Source organism: Triturus cristatus, chromosome 12, assembly GCF_964204655.1.
Source record: "Triturus cristatus chromosome 12, aTriCri1.1, whole genome shotgun sequence".
In the NCBI taxonomy this organism is placed as follows: domain Eukaryota; kingdom Metazoa; phylum Chordata; class Amphibia; order Caudata; family Salamandridae; genus Triturus; species Triturus cristatus.
This window is the reverse complement of record NC_140595.1, coordinates 729,814,972-729,831,267: the sequence shown is the minus strand read 5'-3', so window position 1 is coordinate 729,831,267 and position 16,296 is coordinate 729,814,972. Positions and strand designations below refer to the sequence as shown.

General features: G+C 43.9%; 1 protein-coding gene across 2 annotated transcripts in view; it reads left to right on the top strand.

The window, feature by feature from the left end:
• Window positions 1-16,296, top strand: part of LOC146782612 (beta-galactoside alpha-2,6-sialyltransferase 1-like) — a 137,810-nt gene that overhangs the window by 94,228 nt on the left and 27,286 nt on the right. For both annotated transcript variants that reach the window (XM_085637780.1, XM_085637781.1), the window contains exons 5-6: window positions 11,560-11,661; window positions 12,661-12,835. In XM_085637780.1, the coding sequence (XP_085493906.1) occupies window positions 11,560-11,661; window positions 12,661-12,835 (277 nt within the window). The remainder of the gene's footprint in view (window positions 1-11,559; window positions 11,662-12,660; window positions 12,836-16,296) is intronic.

The following is a 16,296-nucleotide window of genomic DNA, read 5'->3' as shown; positions in this document are numbered from 1 at the left end:
CCAGCTTTTTCGGGGTGCACCATATGCTGGAAACACACTGAACATCTCCTTCCTGGATAGTTTTCAACCTGCGGGGTCAGGCACAGTCCTTCCCTCTCTCATTATGCAAGCATGCTTCTAGGCTTCTTCAGGCAGATCCTCAGTGCCTGAGGATCTGGGGAGACTTCAGGTGATATCCGCTCACCTCTAGAAGACTGGCAGTAAGGAAGACACCAGCTTTGTTTACAGCAACTCCTTGAATACTCTGTGGAACGCTCCCTTGATTGGTCAAGATGAGCTTGACACTGGTACAAGGTACAAAGTGGATTTGGATCCCACATTTATACAAATTTATCAGACAGGGGATATAGATCTAGTGTCCCAACCTTCAGAAAGGGTTTAGTGTGCTTCTTTTTGAAGTGTCCTTCTCAGGCTCCTCTCCAGACACAGCCTTTGTTTAAAGTGATGCTTTTCACAGCAGTTAGCACTGGAGTGGGCTCTAAGCAGGAGCAACCACAGCATGGGCACAATGAAGTGTGAAAACCGTGCACCTGACTGTCACCAGCCTTCCTGAAGCTGTATTCTGATGGATACTTCTAACCACAGATTCCTCTCCTTAGAATACTCCCAAGGTGCCAGACTGGACCTGGAATCTTTCTCAGCACTGCTCCTGCGAGCTGTTAGGAGGTGCATTGCGGCTCTGCAATGGCTCAGTATCACACCTGGAAATATGGAGTGGAGCACATATAAGTGCCAACCCTGTGCCCTGACGGTAGTTCCTTTCGGGACCTTCCCGATACAGTTCCGGAGATCCACTTCCCCATTTGTCAGCCTTATAACAATTTTTAAAACATTAAAAAACAGTGGGGCAGATTTACAAGCCTCTTCCGCCACAGTTGCGTCACTTTTCCCATGTTAAAAGTGACGCAAAAGTGGCACAAGGGTCTTGTAAATAAGCCCCAGTTTGTATGGAAAGATATTATCTTTGTTTTGTACTCTAGGCACCCCCCTCCTTTCTCTCCTCCCCAGTCCGAATCTGAAAGTGCACTCAGCCGCCTAAAGGGAAAACAAACGTGTATTTTTTATGGAAATTGAAAGTTAGGCACGAAGACATCACAGATATTACTCTTCTCCATGCTTTGGTCCTATTTTCATGTGTCACCAGTATATTTCCCAAATCGAGGCCTCACTATAGTGCGTGACTAGTGCATCAGACTTTGCACGGAATCCTAGGAGTGTTCGTACTCTGCTTGTCCCATAAGGAGCCTCAGCGCTGCGCGATGACCTCGCATATTACGCAACATTAGTGGCAGAGTGCTCGATGCAACTTTCAAGGGAAATATTTCTTTTGAAACCAGAACTTTTAAGCCACACAGGGCAGCAGGACATATCTGGGGTAGTCCTAACTCCCAGGCAGAAGAATGGTGTGCCCACATTCACATCAAGATGAAAACAATAGGTGGTCTCCTACTGAGTCAAGTTTTAGTGGGAAATGGACAACTCATTGATGTTAGAACTACAGATTATAGTTTATTACTAACTGAATGCCCAAGGAATTAGAACCTCCATCAGCTACGTGACGTGACACCGACTGATAGTAAAGCCCACCTGCTGGAGAGCAGATGGTAGAGCTCTAGACATGAAGATGAATCATGCTGCAGGGACTGAGCTACTAGCAGAATGTCTCCTATTTAATGGAATGAAAGCCACAAAGAAGAACCGAAAATGCTGCGTTTTGCAGCAGAATGAGTGAGTGAATGATTGAATTTTACAAAGCACAAGGTGCTCCTCCAAAAAGGGGCGTCCTGGAGCTGGAAATAAAACAGTGAGCAGAACAGAATTAAGGGGCATATGTACAAGGGCATTATCGCCGCTTTAGCGGCACTTTTTGCCGCTAAAGCGGCGATAATTTCATCGCCCTATTAACAAGGCAGTGCTAACATGCATTAGCGCATGTTAGCTGCCGTTTTTGTAACGCCACGCGATATACATCGCTAATGAGATGCACTGTAGGCGTACCTTACCGTAACACCATGAAAAAAGGTCTCGAACAGGACATCATGTTATTTACAACGTGGCCCCGGGACTACAGAGCGATGATGAAAGCCGCGCTAACCGCGGTTTACGCCGGATCCTTACGCCTGGTCAAAGCTCGACTTAGGCATGTTTTGAATGGGAGGTGGATTCTTTGGTTACATCCACACTCCCCTATTATCAAGCTTTTCATTAGCGTGTGAAATCGTCGCTTGATTTCACACGCTAATGATGAATATCGCCGTCTATCCCAGGTTTGTACATCGCCTGTGAGCAAGGAATTGTAAATATGCCGCTAACACGGCGATGTAAACCAGCGATAGGCGGCGATGTTCCAAATCGCGCTAAGCGTTATTTGCGATGTTTAACGCGAAGCGTTATTAATATCCCCCTAAGAATGTTAAAAAAGCCAAGTTTCCAGACTTTTCCTGAAGGATGGATAGGTAGGTGCCAGCCTAAGAGAGAGAGGAAGAGGATTCCACCGCCTATCACTACTGTAGGAAAGGGAGCACCACCGATACACCTTTTCCGAATCCTAGGAACCTGCAAGAGGATGGTGCAAAAAGAGTGCAGGCCCATTGAAGAGCACCTTCCTTCTGAGATTGGTAGGACTTTTACCCTTAACAAAAACCCTATAAATCAGACATAGACAGTGCCAAATTAAACACTGTGGAGGCCCCTAGGCAGTGGACATTTCCTGGCCCCTCCTCGCAAATTATCACTTAATAGTTTTTTTTATTTACCAACAAATAATTTAAATAAACCAATTGTATTACAAAAAAACGAAGCATTAACAATTATTAATGTTATTAAACATTTTTGTTTAAATGTTAATAAACCAACACAACTTTAAAATTCAGTTTCCCCAATTTGTTTGTGGTGAAATCTTTCAGGATATCTTGGACATCAACCTTTTGCAAAACGTCGTAATTAGTGGAGTCTTTAATGTAAAGTTTTCATTTCTTTGAGTTGATTCCTTTTTTTTTATCTTTTGGAAACATTTTAAGAAAGCTTGATTGTAAATTTCTTTCAAGATCAAATCAATATTATTTTGATCCGTTGTCGCGGGGCCCCTAAAAGGAGTGGGGCCCATAGTACAGTACCTACTTTGCCTATTTGGTAATCTTTAACTGGGCATCGAGCTTTAAAGATGCATCTCTGATGGACCAGCAGACACTGTCAGCTTGGAAGGAGATGCCTGACCGACATTCTCTGTGAGAGATTAAGAATTACATAAGCTGCTGGGATCTGAACCATCTGCAGCCTGCTCAGAAGAAAAGCAGGAAGACCCAGATACAGGGAATTAGCGTAGTCCAGGCGGGAGTTGATTAAGGCCTGAACAGCTGTTTCATGTGCAGATACTGGCAGATAAGGGAGGGCTTTGTCATTAGTAAAATAGGCCGGTGAAAGTGAGACTGGAATCAAACAACACACCCAGATTTGAAGTGCAGGTAGCAGGAGTCAGGGGCGTAACGCAAGGCTCTGCAGGCCCACCAGCGCGGGGGCCCCCCTAACCCTTCAGGGTCCCCAAAATCCTTCTGCGGCCCCTCTCTACCCCAAGACCAATGAATACCTGTGAGATATGGGAAACACTGGGGCACCTCATCACATTTTACAGAGGGGCACCATAATTTTGCGTTGTGCCACTGGTAAGAGTAGGTAAAGGTCCCAATTGGTTTGGCTACCAGTTAGAGCACCAGTTAGGAGAGTTGGCTCTAAAAAGCAGACTCTCTGTCTCATCAGAGTTCTGCTTCAAAAACCTGTCATTCATCTAATCAGCTGACACTCTCACTCAGGTGGTGAAATGGCTCTGTGTCCCCAAGGATTCAGAAATTGAGGTGACAATTTGAGTATCGTCAGCATATGGCACACTTCGGAATCTATAGTTTCTAAACAAAGCAACAAGGGGAGCTATATATATGTTAAACAGAATAGGACTAAGGAGTGGTCCCTGAGAAGCACTGCAAGAGAAATTAAAATTACCCAGATGGAAGGGGGACAAGAAAACACAATTGGATCACACACAAAGAATTAATTCAGCTGAACGCCAGTCTACCGAGACCCCAAAATCCATAAGTCACTTCATGAGCACTGAGTGTGAGACCGTGCCAAATGCGGGAGATCAGTCAAGAAGGACCAGAGAGTCCAACCCCCCTGGTCCAAGAGGATTCTGAAGTCCTCAACTACGGCTTAGAGCATGGTCTCACTACTATGAAAAGAACAAAAACCAGTCTCATCTAGCAGCTATTTGCATTCCAGATAAGCTGTTAACTAAGAATTTACACATCTTTCTATTAAATTGGTCTGACATGGCAATAATGAGATGGGTCTAAAGTTATAGAGAATATTTGGGCCATTGGTGGATAGCTTGGCAAGGGGAATTATAAAAGCCTGCTTCCAGGTGATAAAAACGTCTGCCTCCCTGAGGGATGTATTGCAAATTTTCAGAAGCTTTGGAACCATGAGATCTTGGGCCAGAGCCAATATCTGTGGTAGTCGGCAGCCAGAAAAGTACTCAGCTGTTCTCTATCCTTGGGGTACAAGGATCAGCAGGTGTGCCAGACAGTCAGAGGTTAGTGAAGTACTCAGCTTTGGGCAGTTATCGGATCTAATTCTGACAACCTTCCACTCAATTAAAAAGTACCAGACTCTGCAACAAGAGTCAGAACGTTACTTTGCAGGTTCATGACTTAGGAAGAAGATGCAGGAAAGATGCTGCTTGATCCCCTCTTATTCATTCTTGCCTTATATGGGGTTGTAAGGTTTGCAAAAAGTCCAACTAATATTTTATTGGAGGCTTCCGGATTGCTCAAAGATATTGAAATGGTCAGCGAAGTGTCTGTAAGTGGTGTTTCTGGACAATGCTTTGCAAAGTCTTTAAAGGGCCAGGCAGTCTTGGAGCAGGGTAGACGGAATCCATAGCAGGTATTTCCCCTGCCCCTTTTGATGCTGGATGGCAAGAGTCTTTGATGCCACAGATCAACTGTGATCCACTGCTTGAGCCTGAACATGCATTGAATGGGACCCACTTCATGATCAGAATGTCTTCCAGCTTTCTCGGTCTCTCAAAAAGTCTTTCTTTGAAACTGGAAATGGTAAAATGAATGTACAAGTGGTGTGACCTCCAGAAACTGAAGTATTTCTGAAAAATGCATGGCGAGCTCGCTCAACATCGATCTGGCCTTCTACTGAGATGCACTAATTTGGTAATTTCCAAGGCAGGAGGGAACAGGTGATGGCGTTTGCACATGAAGGGTAAAGCGGAATTGTAGCTACAAAGTGTCTGGTTCATCAACAAGTCTTGTTCCCTTTTCTTGATCAGCTGGTAGTGTACATGCTTGGCAGTTGTCACAATTGTCAGAATATGTGAGTGAAGGTAATGCTACTAAACCTTTGCAGATGTCTCAGATCCCTACTAGCATGGAGGAAAAGATGTTGCTTCCGATTCCTTTGCATGACCCACTCAGGCCAATATCTTCTGGTGATCATGCATGAGAATTCCTCGTTCCCCGAGGTTGTACCACCTCCTAGTACTGGCGCTGTTGTTGTTACATCTGCTCTGAATCTCAAATTCTCAACAAATGAAGGTCCAGAGGTGAAATCAGAAAATTGCCCTCCCTTCAGTTGAAAAACGCTATGTGTTTGTGATAGGTTCATGGCCTCCTGGCACGGCAAAGTAACCTCAAGTGAATGATTTGGTTGAGTGTTTCATGGTCATATGGAAGAGTTGGTACACCTACCTGGAAGCCCAGATCTAGTGTGTTATGCCGTACTCTAGGAGAACTTTTGTAACACTCCACACAGTATATACTGGTTCCTGCTGAACAGATGTTCGAGAGAAAGGTAAGGGCATGGATTCTCCAACACTCCTCATCAACTCTTTGAATCCCCTCAAAAGCGCAACTAAGGTATTTGCTGAGAAATACCAGACTGTACTGATAAAAGAAGAAGAGCAAGTTCATTTCATCTCTGTCAAGGTAACATGACTTGAAAAGGTCCCATAAGGGTTCGTAATTTGTAAAAGAATGAGCGTCGGTGACAAACATTTTGAAGCAGTATCCTGCGCTATTGAATGTTGCAGTGCAGAATACATATACTGCGTAGTCTTGATGCCACCTCACATCCCTTTCATCAACCAACAATCGCTCTGCCCACTTATTTCACTCTGTACATTCTTCTTCATGAGTCATGATTACTTTCTTTGCAACAGTGTTTTTAACTTTCTCTTCCCCACTCCTCTACCCCTTTTGTTTTTTTTGTTCTCGCTCTGGGTAAAAGTCCGATGATGGAAAATGAATGGCAGTTCCAAAATATGAGTACCTGCAACCAGGGCTCCTATTATGCACTGGTGATTCCCCATTTGACCATGATCCATATCTCACCACTAATGTCTTGATGCCCTCCATGTGGAACCATGGCAAGAGCATGACTTAAAATGCGCTATGCTTCCGCAGGACTGAATGTTGAGTCCTGCAACATGCCATCTGATCACGAGGATACCCACCTTGAAGATGTACACATGGACAACGACCTCATGAATATTGATGTCCCTAATTTAGCTTCACCTGACTGTAGACTCTCTCCAGCTCATTCTTCAGTGTGTCTCTTCCTCTTCTGTCACTGCACTTTCAATCTCCAGCCATCCACACAGCCACATCTATTCATTGGAAAGACTTACTGTAGTTGTGGATGATACCAGTTGTTGCTCAAGTTAGTGGTGGCTTGAAATATGCAGAAGTGGCAAGGCGGGCACACACATGCACCCTCTCTTCCATGCGTACTCACACAAACACACATACACACACTCACATCCATCCACATTTACACTCAATCACACCCATTCACAAGCGTGCATGCATACACCCTCCAATCACAGGCACATAGACACACCCATTTACAGCACACACTGGCATATACAGATACATTCACAAATACACACATGCATTCAACATTCATTAAATACTTTCCTGCCAAGGCGGTGGCATCAGGTAGCAGGAATGAGAAGCAGAAGCCCCAGTTGTTTCCTGGAGGCTTCGGGGGAGGAAAGGACAGAAGGAAGATTTTGCTGCCTCTGCTAATTTCCTAACCTTGTCATGTGTCAGCCAATGAGAGGAGGACCTTCCTTATCTCCTCACAGAGCAGGATGGGGTCAGTGAAAGTTGCTGTCCCCACTCCATTCTGGGACGGGTATCACTTCTGATTAAGTTAGAATCCCAATGGCCTCTCTTACTTGTATTGTAGTGTATAGACCGCCGGGCTATATAAGACTCTTCCCTCTGCTGCTTGCAGACTCCCTGTCCCCACTGGTCATCGACCATGCAAAAATGTTGTTAATAAGGGACCTGAACTTTTGGGCAAATGAAGAAGCTGGTGGGTCTCTTTCAGCAGAATTGACTGAACTGGTAAGTAAGCGAAATCTAGAACAGCCTGTATTCTACCCCAAACATGAGAAAGGCCACACATTAGACCAGGTATGGACCATTAACCTATCCGTGGCTAATATTACAGGGCCCGATTCACAGAACTAACTTAAGACAAAATCCTAAACTTACTACTTTTGGCATTCACAGAAGGCATTTAGTAGTAGTAAAGTTAGGATTTTGTCTTAAGTCTGTCTTAAGTCTGTCTTAAGTCTATCATAAGTTTGTCTTAAGTTTGTCTTAAGTCTGTCTTATTTTGTCTTAGGTTTGTCTTAAGTCTGTCTTAAGTCTGTCTTAAGTCTGTCTGAAGTCTGTCCTAAGTTTGTCTTAAGTCTGTCTTAAGTCTGTCTTAAGTCTGTCCTAAGTTTGTCTTAAGTCTGTCTTAAGTCTGTCTTAAGTCTGTCCTACTACTTTTGATATTCAGAGAAGTTATTTAGTAGTAGTAAAGTTAGGATTTTTTCTTAAGTTTGACTGAAGTCAGACTTAAGACAGACTTAACCTCTTCAGTGCCCATGACGAGATGGTCTCGTCATGGAGCACGGTTGCGCTGTGCCCATGACGAGACTATCTCGTCATGAACCCCGCCCGCTAATGTAACGCCCGGCACAGGGCGGGGAAAGGGCGTGGCACTGAAGGGGTTAAGTAAGACAGACTTAAGAAAAACTTAGGACAGACTTAAGACAGACTTAAGACCGACTTAAGACAGACTTAAGACAAACTAAAGACAGACTTAAGACAGACTTAAGACAGACTTAAGACAAACTTAAGACAAACCTGAGACAGACTTGAGACAGACTTAAGACTATATCCTAACTTTACTACTACTAAATGCCTTCTGTGAATACCAAAAGTAGTAAGTTTAGGATTTTGTCATAAGTTAGTTCTGTGAATCGGGCCCACAATCTCTTCATGTGCACGGTCAGACCACTATCTGATTAAATTCTAGTAATCGGGCCTGATGTTTCTGAAACCCCCTCCAGGTCCCGATCTGCTTTGCAGAAACTGGTCTAGAGTTGATTTAGATTCCTTAACCTCTACTCTCCCCTCTTTTCATGATGATATAGACAGCCATACAGAAAACATCTCCGACTGGCTCATTACAGCTAGCAATGCGCATGCCCTTATTAAAAAATTAAAGCAAGCTTGTCATCATGACGCCGCTAAATGGTTCTCAGAGGACCTAAAACAGCAAAGTCCAATCTTCACCATGCAGAAAGGAAATGGTGAGCGAATTATTCTATTGAGGAAAAGACATTTTTTCTGTCACTTCTTAGAGATTATAAAAGATTATTCAACAATCTAATGTAACTTCCTTTTCTACTAATAGTTCTAAGGAAATATTTAACATAGTGTCTGAGCTGTCCAATCTTGACAGGGTGACTCTGCCCATTCAATTGTCACAAAGCTTATGTGGTATGCTCAACACTTTTTTCGTAGTAAAGACGAAGAAAATAAATGACATTATTCCTCTTAGCCCCATAACTAATATGATAGTCACAGAAGAAAGTAACTCTGTCAATTTACCCGCTTTCCAAAGTTAAGTCGGGTTCTCCTAATGATATCTGTCCACCTAGAATTATTAAAATGGCTTATTCACATTGTCCTAAGATAGCTATTTCTTTATTTATTCACTCCTTTAGTCATGGCACGGTACCTAATACTTTCAAAGTGGCTATAGTGGTCCCTCTCCAAAAGAAATTGGGTGAGGATCCCCTCACCTTGAAAAATTACCGGCTAATTTCATTACTATGTTTTTTGGTGAAGGTGTTGGAAGCGCATGTGGCCAGACACCTTTGTTCCTTTTTGGAGGAGTCTAAATTCTATGACCCCCAGCAAGCAGGCTTTCGTTCTGCCCATTCAACGGAAACAGTCATCATCTCAGTCATTGATGACATGAGGGAGGAGACAGACAGAGGTAATACACTAGCGCTAGTCCTTCTAGATGTGGCAGCGGCGTTTGTCACAGTCGACCATGAGATTTTGGTAGACTGTGTCAGAGCCACAGGCCTTCAGTATGCGGCATTGGCCTGGGTTTCATCTTTTCTAAAGTATCGACCACAGCCTGTCTGCCTTTCCCCTTTCAGTTCTCCCAAGGTACAGCTTACCTTTGGAGTTCCTCAGGGATCTTCTTTGTCTCCACATCTCTTTAATCTGTATATTCGACCCTTGGTGCACTCATTGAAAGAGATGCAAGTCAGAGTTTATAATGATGCTGATGATTTGCAGTTACTATCCCCCATCAATCACTGCCCTGAATCCATGGGGTTCTTTCAGAACAATATGTTATGTATAAGAGATTGGATAAATAGCAACCATATAAAGTTTAACACTGATAGGACTTAGATTGTCATCACTCACAACAAACAGAATCTGTGGAATCCGTCTTTCTGGCCTCTATTGATGGGCGACCATCCTAAGCAAAAGAATTCTGTTAAGATTCTCGGAATTATCATTGATAGGAATTTATCGTTGAAACCCCATTTGGGAACAGTCACCTCTGCCTGCTTCAATCAACTACGAAGAATAAAGAATATTGACATATGTTTTGCTTTCAATTCTCTAATTCAGATTGTGCAGGCTTTGGTAATCTCTACTTTCAATTGTGCCAATTCCCTCTATCTTGCCCCCTTAAAGGACTTAATCAGAGATTGCAGTTTGCAACAGGCTAATTTGTCAACAGCCTAGACGCTGCCACAATACACCTCTATCGAAAACTCTCCACTGGTTACCTGTGGAATAATGCTAAATGTTTAAGTTTTTTAAGTCTTGTGTTTAAATCCCTAAATGGAACATGTCCTGTCTTTCTATCATCTCAAGTCAAAACATATATACCAGGCACAAAAACTTCCTCAGAATTCTCCCTTCCAAATGGAAGAGAATAGATGGGTCTAGATTTGTTGTGTTGGCCCATCGGATTTGTAATTCCACGCCCCCATCGATTAGATCTACCATGAATTACATGCATTTTCACAAACTCTTGAAGACTTGGCTCTTTCGACAAGCCTATGATTACATTTTCTCTAGCCGTATGCTGTCTTCTACAGTCCAGCACCAATGAACCTCCCTAGTGAAAGAGCGCTTTATAAAACTCATATAACATAACATCACTGATACTGGGCACTTTAGGGCTAAATACTGAAGCATCCAGGTCTGAGCCCATCAGTGATGCTCCCCCTAGTCGTGAGGAGAAGGCTCACAGAAGTCCTTGCTAGGCTGAGGAGGTATTGCCCCCCGGGCTTTGACATCTTAAGCCTGGCAAATTTCATCTCAGGCAGCCAAGCATCCACTCATTTAGCGCATTTACAGTGCCTGGCTTCCTAAGCCGAGAGCCGAACATGAAGAATGTCTGTCAGGCTTACATTTGCTCAGCCTGACAGACACTTTTCGTGCAGTGAAAAAAGGTGGAGACCCTAATGACGGCCAGCGGCTGGTTCAAGTCAGGCAGAGTGTAGCATTGTCACGCAAATCTTTCTCTCTCTCTCTGCTCAGCAGTGATACCAGTTCTGCTGGAGAAGCAGAGTCTCATTTTTTATGGGATCAAAGATGAGATAGCCATGAAAAGTAGGAAATGCCACACTGGCCTGCTCCTATGAGATCCTTCTAATTTGATCAGAAAAAACTGTTACTAGTCTTGTTAAACATATACAGTAAAGTTCTGTTTCACATCACCTGCACTTGATTTCCATGTTTCTTTCTACAAAGACATGAGCCTGGTAAATATACTGTTTTCTATCGAAATTGGCAAAACATTGGAATTTCCTGGGCTCAGAATAGCACCACTTGGTGAGAGAATGACAGAATACTAACTCTGGCCAGGGTGGGAAGGTACTGTAAATTAGTGGAAAGTAGGAGCTTATGCATCTTGTGTTGTTTGTGCCAATCTATTGGATTTTTCTATACTCAAAAGTGTTTTCACACACGTGCACATACATACAGATATGCATGCATGCAGACACACAGACACACAGACAGATCCACACACACAAATTCAGACAATTACCCATAATAATGCCCTGTTCTTAATCTACACTACTGTCCTATGAACATCAGTAGCTGCACTCTATAGTTGATCATATGTCACACTCCCTTAATATGGACCCTGATGTACTGTGTAATTCATTGGCAGGTAATGGCGTCTGAGAGCAACAGGTTCCTAGACAATCCTCTCTATACGGCTGGGATTCTGGTGGCTTGGGATCCTGCACCGTACTCTGCAAACCTTAATGAGGTAAGTGGCCTTCGCTAACCTGCTGCTTGAAACCAGTCTAAGACTTACTTGCTGCAAACAAACACTGTGGTCCAGGCTTTAGTCTGGTTTTCTTGTAGGTAGCTGAATAACAGGCCAGGTAAAATAAAACAAGTTGGATGAAATGCTTAAATTAATCTCAGCCACTTGTAATTACTCTGGGCCACATTTTAAATCATTGTATTGGTCACTTGTGCCATAATAGACAAGGACCAGACATATGCACACAGTCTTAGCTCCACCTCAGAATGTAAGTAGTGCTCGAACTGCTAGGCCATGGCCCATCTGAACAGAAATGCCAGCAACTCCAGACAAGCTTCAGGCTTCTTAGCAGCGAAGAGCAGTCTGAGTCCCATGGCACAGTGAACTATGTGGCCCACGTCTGGGCATACCAAATGAACTTAGAGTACTCACTGTAAAGAACAGAAAGAGATGAATGGAGGTGCTTGAATTAATCTCAGTCACTGCTTTGTAAAGCTGTGCTACTGCAATAGGAAAAAGCATTGACTCTCAGGCCTCGTATGCATTGGGGAGACATTAAGGGAATTCAGAACTGGTATAGCATTGAGCCCCAGCACTGCAACAGTAGTGAGTGTGGTATGTAGACTCTATCGCCATCTACACTGCAGCATCTAACAAAGCAGCTCTGCTGCTAGAGCTGGCAAAATGCCAGTGGGAAGGGTGGGGAGTGGAGCGGGGGCACAGAGGGAGCCCTCTGTTAAAAATAAAAATAAACAGCAATCACTGTGACGCAAACACCGGCGTTTAAAGTGTGTTATATTTGCTCCGCTGAGAAATATCCACAAATCAGCACTCATCTATAGGTTCTGAAAGGAACGTTGAGTGGGTTACGGGTATCACGGGCAAAGGAGTTGCATTTGTGGCCACCAGATACAATACAGTGCCATTTGCTGCCAACTGCAGAGGGTGAGGTGGATGATAAGATGCTTCAGACCCTTTCTTGTCCTTTTTGCCCATCAGTGGTTTAAGAAACCAGATTACCCAATCTTCACGCGATACAAGGAATACAGACAGAAGCATCCGAACCAACCATTCTACATCCTACACCCCCAGGTCCAATGGCGGTTGTGGGATATCATCCAGGAGAACGCGGCTGAGCGTATCCAACGGAACCCACCTTCATCAGGATTTTTGGGTGAGAACAGATAGAACAATGCAGGTCAATGCTCATCTGTAATGGCATTGAGGGGTCTTGGGTCTGGGAAGGTCATTATGGGTGTCCCAGCTTATGAAGAGAGAGCTGTCTCTTGGAGAGTTGAGTGTCTGAAGCCTATGAGTAGAGATTGACATCTTGTATGAGTTGGACAGCTTATGTGCTTATCTCAGACCAAAGGGGGAGAGTAGCAGCTTGGGCCTGCAGGACCAAATGGGGGAAACTTTACATCCTGGTACTATGAGTTGAGATCAGCATTTTAGACCTATTTATGGGTTGCCCATGATTACGGGAAGGGGGTGGAGGGAGCTGGTGTCCAAGGCTTAAGGAGTGAAGTTCAGAGTCTCATGTCATTGGAAAGTTCAGCATCTCAAACTTATGGTGGAGTTGGCTTTGTTCCACTCTATTAGAGGTCAATGTCAACTTTCAATGGACAGGAAGAGTTGGGTCCTAAAGCACTTCTGACCAATGCGCCCAATTTTGTTAGTAAGTGGGCACCTCATGAAAATTGGATAAGATGAGCATGTATGAACCTACGGGGAAGCTGGCATAGTGAAGCATATCACTGTCTATGTGGACAGTTCTGCCTCTTAGGCCTATGAAGTGATGGATCTTAGGCATATGGGCACAGGGTGTCTTTTACCCACAGGAGTCTGGGAATGATGCAGCCCAGAGCAATGGGGAAGTCGGGCATTAAATCCATTTAGTGGAGGTTGGCATCTAGTGTCATCCCTGGCCTATCGATGAGCAGGGCACAGGGACAGACTGTCACACAAGTATGTTCTACCACCTCTGATACTGCTCTTTGTGTGTGGTGGTGGTCCGCTGTACCGACCACTTCGATTCAACTTTTGCCCTGTGTAGAGGGGCATGCTTGAACTGTCCCACTGATGCTGTTCCTGTTCTGTCTGTGTGTGGAAAATGACTGAATCGCCTATGGGGCATGTATCTACTTTGTGTATATGAGGGATGGCTGAATGGATCACTGGCATAGCATTAGAACCAACAATATCGTGACCAAAAATATTTAGTCAAATATATTAATGACAAAAGTTTTGTATTCCTATAGTTAACGTACGTACAAAAATATCAAAAACAAAAATATTGTTTTAAAAAACACATACACAAAATAGTTTATATATATATAATGTCTGCCGTGCATTAAGATTAAAAAAGAAAAACAATTGCAGTTGTTGTTGGCTCCGTTTTGTCCTTTGGAGTTCTGTCAAGCGTTTTCATTATATATATATTTTTTCACTGAAAAAAACAGGTTTCAGGGACGTTATACTTAGAAATTAGCAATTAAAAAACCATTGAAATTCACTGAAAAAAACATAGGTTTCAGGCACGTTATAGTTAGAAATTAGCATTTAAAAAAACCTTAGAAATTCACAGAAAAAACCATAGGTTTCAGGGACGTTATAGTTAGCTGGACATTTCACTCATACAAAACCATAGAAATTCTGCTGTTATAGTTAGTTCAGCTAACTATAACTCACGCCTTACTGAATGCATGGGTTAGTGACTAAACTGTGTGAATGTCTGTTGTTGTGGAAGCTGCTGCATGGGTAGGTCAGTAGCTACATGAGTGTCTATATGGGTTGTTGATTGGTTGCGTGAGTATTTGCTCAGTATTTGTATGGAGACTGAGTGAGTGTGTGGGAGGGTGGGAGGTATGTGACTCTGTGCATAGATGTGTGAGTGGTTGATTCACTGGGTGTATGGGTTCAAGAGTGCATGTGGAAACAGCTGTATGGGTGGGTGAGTGTGTGTATGGGTGTGTTGGTGAGTGAATGGATGTCTCAGTGGTACATGTCCAAGTAAACACATATGTAAAAGGCAGTGTATGTGAGAGTTGAAGTATATAATGACTATATGTGAGAGTCAGTGATTGTGAGAGTGGCTGTATGGTACGGTACTTGTATCAGTGAATATATAAGAGAGTAAGTATGCATTAGTATCTGTATGAATAGGTGAGGTGGTGTGTGTATAACTGTATAGGTGAGTAAATGGGAGTGTGATTGATTATTTGCATGACTGACTAGGTGTGTGAGTAACTCCATGGATGAGTGGCAGTGTGTGAGTGTTTGTATAGGTGTATAAGTGCATATGATAGTGTTGTATTGATGAGTGACTGCATGTATGAGTGATTGTTTGGGTGAAGGAGTGGATGTGTGTGTAGACCTAGGAATCAGTGAGTGCGTATGTAGTAACTGGTATTGGTGTGTCGATGGTTAAAAAAATGTTAGTCTGTATTTTACAGTGGGTGTATCAAAGGTTATATTAGAGTGTGATGAGGTGCATCAGATTTTCACTTGGATGATGTCATCAGTGATGTCATTAGTGATGTCATTTGAGATCTCATCAGTGATGTCATCAGTGATGTCACTGACCATGTCATGAATGATGTAATATGTGACGTCATCAGCAGTGCATAGTGGGGGCGCGAGTTATAGTTAGCTGAACTAACTATAACGGCGGAATTTCTCTGGTTTTGTACGACTGAAATGTCCAACTAACTATAACGTCCCTGAAACCTATGTTTTTTTCAGTGAATTTCTAAGGTTTTGTAAATACAAATTTTTCACTATAACGTGCCTGAAACCTATGGTTTTTTCAGTGAATTTCACAGGGCTGCATTGCATATTGGTGGTCCGTGGCCATGCCCCTTTTTACACCTCTCTGCAACACAACTCTGTGGCGCTTACTGGAGGTACCTGGTGGGCTAGTTGGCCCCCAGGGACCCTCAGGATTCAAGGTGCCTCAATCCCCCAAATTAAAACACGCCACAGGACGTGTTTGCACACATGTCACATCAGGCCCCGCCCCTCCCTTCACCACTGTGCAAACGCGCCCCGTGGCGTGTTTTAAGTTGGGGGATTAAGTCCCCTTGAATCCTGAGGGTTCCTGTGGTCCAACTAGCCCACCAGGTACCTCCAGTAAGCACCACAGAGCTGCGTTGCAGAGAGGTGTAAAAAGGGGCGTGGCCTCGGACCACCTCTCTGCAACGCAGCTCTGTGGTGCATACTGAAGGTACCTGGTAGGCTAGTTGGCCTCCATGGACCCCCAGTATTCAAGGGGAATTAAATCCCCAACTTAGAACGCGCTTGCAGAGTGATGCACTTAGGGGGCGGGGCCTCCAGCGCAATGCTGTTTTTTTAATTAATTTTTTTAGAAGAGGTACTGTGTGGCCCCCTTTCTTTTCCTATTTCTTGAGCCCTGGGTACCCCATCCCCAGGGCCTGACCCCTATTGTGTTAATTTTTTTTTCAATATGGGAAGGAGGCCGCGTTGCTCCCCTCCCGAGGCCATTTTCGGCCCGGGGACCCTGTCCCATGGGGACCGTGGGGGGAGCCCCAATGCCCCCACGGTCCCTCCAGCTCCCTGCCTCCTGCGGGAGCCGGCATTGCTTTTCCACATGGGGAGCTGCTAACATGCAGCCCC